The 8,254-nt window shown below is 32.8% G+C and overlaps 1 protein-coding gene across 1 annotated transcript in view; it reads left to right on the top strand.

The window, feature by feature from the left end:
* LOC108573489 (claspin-like) overlaps positions 1 to 3,574 on the top strand; it is a 4,770-nt gene extending 1,196 nt beyond the window's left edge. The window contains exons 3-7 of the mRNA XM_017935946.1: positions 3 to 200; positions 279 to 2,773; positions 2,863 to 2,996; positions 3,078 to 3,287; positions 3,368 to 3,574. Of these exons, the coding sequence (XP_017791435.1) occupies positions 3 to 200; positions 279 to 2,773; positions 2,863 to 2,996; positions 3,078 to 3,287; positions 3,368 to 3,574 (3,244 nt within the window). The remainder of the gene's footprint in view (positions 1 to 2; positions 201 to 278; positions 2,774 to 2,862; positions 2,997 to 3,077; positions 3,288 to 3,367) is intronic.
* Positions 3,575 to 8,254: the final 4,680 nt, after the last annotated feature.

The raw sequence follows: 8,254 nt of genomic DNA, 5'->3' as shown, positions 1-8,254 counted from the left end.
AGAGCCTCTAAGGAAAAAGCAATGAAAGAGATACATAGTGAAACTCAACGTTTGATGAGAAAAGCTGAGATTTCACTTCCTTATCATAAACCAAAGCAAAGGACATTGCAAGAATTTTTAAGTAGAAAAAAGGTGATAACAGTTCTTCCAAAAGCACCCACAATGGCAGCTAAATTAAAAATGTCTTCTGCTATTGTTGAGTAAGTACCTTCTATTTAAGTATATTATTATTGATTTTTATAGTTACAATGAAATATAACAAGTTTTTTATTAAATAGTGAAGTCTTAAAAGAAAAAGAAAAAGAAGCAGAAATATTTTATAAGTCCTCAGACTCAGAAGAAGAAGAAGTTATGAGAACAGACAAAGAACCTGCAAATATAAATTGTACACCTGGCCATAAAAAGGATGTTGTTTCCCGAAAATTATTTATTACTAACAGTTTGTCCACAGAACATAACAAAGAAATTTTAGAGGAAATAAAAGAAGTTGAAAACAATGAAGCAACCATGCATGATTCAATAGAAAATAATGTAGATGTCTCAATGATAACAGAAACTCACTGTGAGTCTAATAGTACAGAAAATAGGAATGAAGTCTCTGAATCGAAAATTACAGAAACAACTAAAGATGATAAAATAAATGATTTGTTACAAAAAGATGTTACCGATAACGAATGTGGGGAAGAAAATATACCTATTAATAGTGATGAGCATAATTCCGAAATTGTAAATAAACTCCCAAATGCTTCTACTTCAAAAATTAATGATGATTATGCAAAAATTGTAAAACAGTCTTTGGGATTAACTGTAGACGAATCTGACGAATACAATGAGTATGGTTTACCACCTCCTAAATTCGATGACTCACCAAATATTGATGAAAATAAAACTTTATTGAATATAACAAATTTAAAACCTAAATTAAGGGGCACTCCAGGTACAATGATTGATTTGTCAGATGATATTAATCCTAATAAGAAAGAAATAAATGCTTTAATAGATCGATTTGTACATAAACATTCCAAAATTAATAAACAAATTATTGATGCACCTAAAGTTACAACAACACAAATAAAAACATCTCCAAATGGACTATCAATCGTTAAAGAAACACTCCCATACAGATTACCCAATGTAGTAAGTGAAGATCCTAAATTAAATAAACCTGGAGCAAAGTTAATGCATTTAAAAGAAGAATTAAAACATAAAATGGCACTAAAACGTGAAGAAGAATGGAAACAAAAAGAACAAGAAATAGAGTGGAATGTATCCATAAGTGAGGAAAATAATTTGAGTGAACCATATTCCCCAAGTATAGAATCTCATAACAGTGAGGATGACGAATTAGAAGAAAATGATGTATATGTAAGAAAAGAAAAAAAAAGAAAGAAAAGAAGTGCCTTTATAGAAGATGAAGCTGAAGTTAGTGAACATGAAATAAACGATAGTGATGAAATTGAAGATGAAGATGAAGATGAAGATGAAAATGAAAATGAAAATGAAATACAGGAGGATTCGGAAGAAGATGAAAAAAGTGAAGAAGAATGTGAAAAGCTTGTTTTGGAAGATGGAAATGAAAGTAGCACCTGTGATAGCAATGATGTACCTTCAAAATCTAAATCATTTAAACGAATTGTGCAACCCTTAAATGATGATGATTCAAGGTTTTCATATATTGAAAATGAACAGTTTAGCAATAATAAAAGTGAAATTCCAATCTTTCAAGTACATATAGAAAATAATACAAAACATCAGAGAAGCCAAACGCCCATAACTAAAAGTAGCACTTTCGACTTGGTTTCTCCTATAATGCAATTAACAGCATTAAATGTACATTTAGAAGAAGAAAAAGAGCCAATTGAAGTAGCCAAACCACTGTTTACTGATGAAGTTGAATCCATTCTGAAAGGAAGTATACAAACCCCAGAGCTATCTCAGCAAATATGCAATTTAAAAAGACAAGCCATCTCTCAAAAGAAGCTATTTGTCGATGAAGGTGATGTATTGGATGAGGAACTGATAGCAATATCCTCAGGCAAATTTACGGAAGATAAACTTAGTTTTAATTTTTCAAAGGAACCTGATATAAGTGAATCACAATTATTAGACTTGTGTTCAGGAACATTTAGTTCTCAAGCAAACGATCCTGAACAGGCAACAACTGACCTCTCAAAAGAGATACCACAAAGCATACAATTGCCTAAAAAAAAGGTTTCACTATCTACTAAAATAGATGAACAGCAATTAAACAAGAATACGTATTGGAATAAATTACAGGTTGTATCTTCTGATGAAGAAGATTTACTAGAAAAAGAAATTAATAAACGACCAACAAAAAGGGTTAAAAAACTAAATCTAACCGATGACGAGGAAGAAAATAGTTCTGCATTGAGTAGCGATGACGAGGACAAAGAAGATGACAATGAAAAATATATAGATTATGATTCAGAAGAGAATGAAGTAATTGTTCCAAAGAAAAATATAAAGCAATATGCTGCTACATTTTTAGAAGAGGAAGCTGAGCTTAGCGATAGTGACTGTGATGTATCTGCAGATGAGGATGAAGAAGATTTGGATAAAATGGAATTAGAAGAAGTAGACGATGAAGAAATCGACGAAGCATTAGTAAAAAAGCAAGTAGGAAAACTTCATATGAAGCAATTATTGGACGACGATAAAAAAGAAGTAAGAATGCTTCAAGAATTGTTATTTGAAGATGGAGACTTGTACAGTGAGAGTGCACGGGAGAGAAAGTTCAAATGGAAAAATATAGGTATAACTTGTTTTTAATCTCTTAACATTAAGTTGTCATGTTAATTATTGTGATTATTCATAATTTCTTTTTTTTCTTTTTTTTGCTAGACAAACAAGCTGACAACAATGATTCCCGACCGTTAGAAGGTAAAGATGGTTGGGTAGATTTATCAGATGAAGAAGATGAAGTGAATTGGCGTAAAATGAGATATGAAAGGGAAAAATTTTTAGCAGAAAAAATGGTAAGATAAAACCAGATCGAATGGAAAATATTGAAGTTGTTTACATTTAGGTATTTTATTTTATATGTATTCAATTTACAGGCAACTGAAAATACCGACATCCAAAATGATTTAAATAGTAGTCAGATATTTAAATTTGGTTTAAAGGTCTTAAAGAAAAGACGAATTGATGAATCCCAAAAACAAAACACGTTAGTAGAAACTCTTGATTCTAAAGAGGAATCGAACGTACCCTACACTATTGCAGCGATGTTGAATAATTCAACATTAAAAGGGAACTCACGCATACATGTAAAATATTTAAAACTTATCTTTATTAACTATTAAATTTAATGTAATATTAATTGTGTTAATTCATTACAATTTTTTAGAATGTTATGCAAAAACGTTCATTTCTTGCAAGAGGACAAGAATCACTAGCGCGACTAGCTGCTTTGGCCAGACGAAAGGAAGCACCAAAAGATTCAATAAAAGCAAAAAATTTTTTCTTTGCTCATGTTGACCGAACTACAGAAAACGAAAGTGTGCCGATCATGGAAACAAAATCAAAAAACGTTAAAACAAAAAGAAATCGGTAACATTTTATAATTTGTTGTCTATCTATACACAAAGTTAGGAACTATAAATACTATATTTAGATACTTGAAATAGATAAGTGAGATGTTGCTATAAGAATTTTTATAATTTTATTGTATAGACACATTTTTGAAAATAAAATGTTAAAACGAATAACTGTACGCATCTGCGCGACTTTGACTTAAAAAAAAAACATTGGTAAAGAGGAACAGACTGATATATTGAATGTTTGTTTAATGTAATTCTACCCAATAATGCGTATCCTTGCCTAGGGCAGTTCTCTCATGTAGCATGGAATGTATATACACATGTATATATATGTGCATATAGTCGGCACATCTAAATTGTTTCGTTTGAAGAGAGTATTATGAGTGGTTGGCTCCTAAGGTAGCAGAGAATTAAACAGTTGTATTATGAACACTGAAATAGGTGCAAGCAAAAGAGTGGAATTAATATCGAAATATCTGTTTTTTAAACAAACTGTTATTATTGTTCTGATGCTATTTCACTAGTATAGCAAGTACTGATAGACAAAGTAAAGTTAAGGCTTCTGACGTTATCGCCTAACTAAATAATCGGGAAATACCTAACTACTCTTCAGTCCTACATGTATGTATTGTCATCGCTTAAGGGAAAGTTACGGTGTAGGTAAATGGTTTTCAATCAGCTGTCGATAACGTAGCACGCTGATAAAAGGTCAGGAAACTAAAGATTATTTGGTTGCCTTGTTCTCTTACCTGTGGCAGCACGTAGGGCAAACATTTAATAGCACGGATGTTAATTTCCAAACGATTCACATACAATAAATTGTTATTGTAAAGGAAACCTCAGGGAATGTATTCATATTTTTTAAGAATTAGAAAAGTGAAAAATAAAGATTTGTTTGTTATTCTTGAATAATAAAAATAGTTTTCTATATTTTAAAAAATTGCTTATGGAGCCATTACAGATCGACAGCTACCGTTTTCGCGCCACGAAAATCGGCACGTGACTCATCTGTTACCGATTGTTCATGCTAGGCTCTGTCGTCGCCTATCGTTGTTCATAGAAAAGTGAGTTCAATGGTGATTCAATAGTCTATCGGCGAAGACGTAACAAGTTCATCTTCTACTTCGTGATCCTAACTTCTCTTTGAACGTCCAGGTTAGCTTGGTCGACCGATATACGTCTAACATACACACATACACACACACAATGCTTTACCAGAAAAAGCCGTACTTAATATACTTATAATCCTTCAAACCTCTCTGTACCATAATGTTTCAGGAGCAACTTAATATTTCCGCTCATCGTAAAAAAGGGAGAAGAGAGAGAAGGAAAAGAGTAGCTCAAATCCGAAAAGGAACAAAAAGGGAAGATACAGTGGCGACTGTGACACAACGACGTACAGACTTTTCAGAAAAAAGAAAAACGAAGACGAGCAGGTACGTATATATTTTAAGCGGAACGAAAGTAGGCAGGAAGGAGGATTGTAGGTGAAATCCAAGCGTAGAGTAACGGGCGTCGTTGAAGGCGGTGGCTGGGCTTGGTCGTTTGTATAGAGGCGAAGCGAGGGCGCTGCGATGGGAAGTTGGGATAAGGGTGGCTTGTTGCTTAAGCCGATTAGAGCATCACGGCAGTCAGTGGTGCCTCTTGCGGCGGCCTGCTACTCCTGTCGCTATTGGTGCACAGCACGCGGATACGCCGGGAAGAGACATTAAAATCACATGAAATATGTAGAGCCGTTCTCTCGTTCCCTCCATACCAGCGGATGCGGGAGCCACTCGTCGACATCCGTGCAGGCAAAAAGCTCGTCTGTCCTAGAAGTTCCGTCTTTCTTTCCTCCTTCTCCGCCACGCTTTCTTCCTATCCACGTGCTTCACGAGCAACCGTGTGTGATGCTGTATGAATTAAAGAACAACGTTTGGAAAAGGGCTTTTTCGGTAACTTGCACTTTTTATTCATATGGTGAACTTGTTGCTACTGATTAGTATTTTAATTTTAAACAATTTTGTCAATTATTGTTGTAAAATATGTATGGTTTACATAGGATACAGGTACAATAAATTATATCTAACGAAAATGGTATGAATATATCGAATGTCTCAGTAATCATGGTGTAACTATATGGGTGATTTCATGTAGAGCAGTAAGACGAAATTGCAGAATAAAATTTTTCACTGACAAAGCGCGACGCGATTCATAAAATCTGTACCGTGTAAATCTTGATGGAAACTAATATGGTATGGATGAAATGTATATCGTACAAGAATTAATCAGGTTACGAGCTACTATTGCAAGAACATCAATTTTGTTTGTTTCATCGGTTGTCCATTTTCGACGTACATACGTGGAGCTAAACTTTCGGTTTCCATTAATTTTTTACATAGATGGCTCTAATTGTAAGATGGCTCAGGCAGATGGCGCTTAGTACAATGTATTTTCATAAATTTTCAAACAAGAATAAATATATAGACACTTAATGCTATCTTTCGGAATCTTTTAGTGTTACGTACATAGAACTGAATTACACCTAAATGTTTCTTAAACAAACTTAACTACAATGTTAACTTTAGAATGTGATCAATTCGAAATCAGTTCATGCAAAATCAGCTTCCAAAGATGAAATTTTTATTAGGTTAGGATATGTTAGGTTAGGCAGATAGAAGGTCTTCTTTCGTTAATTGCGCAGGTATGATAGGTATGTTATCGATAGATAATTTCAACAACTAGATATTTAAATATAAAAGTTCCTTATGGCTGTATAAGAAAAAAACTAAATACAGAATTATTTGAAATATTTTTCAATAATGAACAAATATTATTTATGTGGTTAATAAATATAAAATATTTTGTCTGCATGTAAAATTGCTCATTTATAATATTTCATTTCAGAATTTTTCTTTTTTTCTATTATCCTCGTTTATTTGTTATATGTTACAAAATAACGACAAAAAAATGATTCAACTATAACAGCACGAACAATAGTGAATTATAGATATTTTGCCCATCGGCTCGTATGTTCTATTACAGAATAAAATAAAAATCTCCAATTAGAAAAGAAACTGCACACTGCAAGAATTCACCACTCTATTTTTCCCAAATAAATATTTTAAAGTGCTAATATTTTTAAATGCACTTTCTTATCGAACGATTAGTTTCAAAAAATTCAGTTAATATTCTCCGTATTTGTTAAACACGAAACGTGTTAAAATTTTCCAAATATATCTACACGAGTGAAAATAAATTATGGGGTAAAATTCCTTTCTGAGGAAAGTTATTTAATCCAAAAGTGGATTTGGTACGAAGTGAGTAACATAAAATGCTGAACTGTTATTAAGCACATTTTCATGTGTGTAGCATGGCTACCGATTCGTGTATTCAGAGAATGGAGAAACGAGGTTTTAGCGCTCTGTAATTCGAGTATCGAACGGTGTTTTCAGACGTACGGTGCATACGTGGCCGGAAGCGGAGAGTGCAACACGTGGTAAAATGTTTCGTGGAGTATCAAATAATCATGGCAAATCCGTATCGACCGACTTATCCCAAGTTAATACCTATATTTTATGTTCACCGCAAGCGGTATTAGTCCACGTGATGTTTGCACGTAATAATGGATCATTTGCTATTTGTTTTTCTTCATTTTACCAATGGAATGAAATTTTCAACTTACCTTCACGAAAATACACGATCGATTCATTTGTTTCCAACGTTCCGTATTATGTAACCTCACTCGTTAAAGATGACACTGCATCGATGCTGTTTTATCTACTTTTTATCATCCTAAAAATTGAAATTGAAAAAAAAAATGATAGATAATGGAAGAAAGTTACACAAGTATTATTTTCTGGCTTTTTGGGTTTTTTGTAAAAGTTTATTTTTTCAATTCTGGAATTTCATATTTACACGGAAAAGTTTAAAATAACACAGTAGACGATGTATTCTCAATTCATAATTTATATCGAAACATTTTTCGGCACCGTTTGTAGAATGAATAATGAAAAGCGCCTAAATAAATAATTTTGCGTAAAATTTATTTAAATTTAGTACACGAACTCTCATGCTAAAAATACGTAATTCGAGTACAAGGACATTTAAAAAAAAAACACAGAAAAAAATGGCATTTCTAAAAAAAAATGTTCTCCCACCTCATTAACCCTTTGAAACCATTTAAAATACGTATAAAAATTTTCCTCTACCACCATAGCTAGAGAAGATAATTAGGGGACCTGTTTCACGTGGCTCACCCTATATATTTCGCGATCTCAGTAAAAGCTTTTCATCTTAGAATAAAAAGCATTCTGAGCATTCTCAAAATTAAGCAAATGCATCCAGAACATTGTACATTAAAAATAGTATAAGAATATTAATAGAATCTTTGTGCAGTTCATTTTCTAATTATTATATTAACCACATAAGTAATTTTTATTGATTATCAAAAAATATTTTAAACAAGTCTGTATTTATTTTTCTCTTCTAGTTACTCTTAGGGAATCTTTACGTTTAAATGTCTAGTTTTTGAAGGAATTGATCAAAAAAATTATCCACCGATAACAAGAAGAAGAAGTTAGGGACGATTTCGTTGATTGTTGATTGTCATTGGCTTGACGAACGTCTTGACGAGACCTCAACAGGCTCTTGTCCAATTACAGTAGACGATTGTCCAGGCCGAACGGTTCCCAAGGGTGAGGATTAACTACGGA

This window comes from Habropoda laboriosa, unplaced genomic scaffold (genome assembly GCF_001263275.1).
Source record: "Habropoda laboriosa isolate 0110345459 unplaced genomic scaffold, ASM126327v1 scaffold162, whole genome shotgun sequence".
Lineage (NCBI taxonomy): Eukaryota > Metazoa > Arthropoda > Insecta > Hymenoptera > Apidae > Habropoda > Habropoda laboriosa.
The sequence above is the reverse complement of the archived record's forward strand: the minus strand, read 5'-3'. Positions and strand labels throughout refer to the sequence as shown.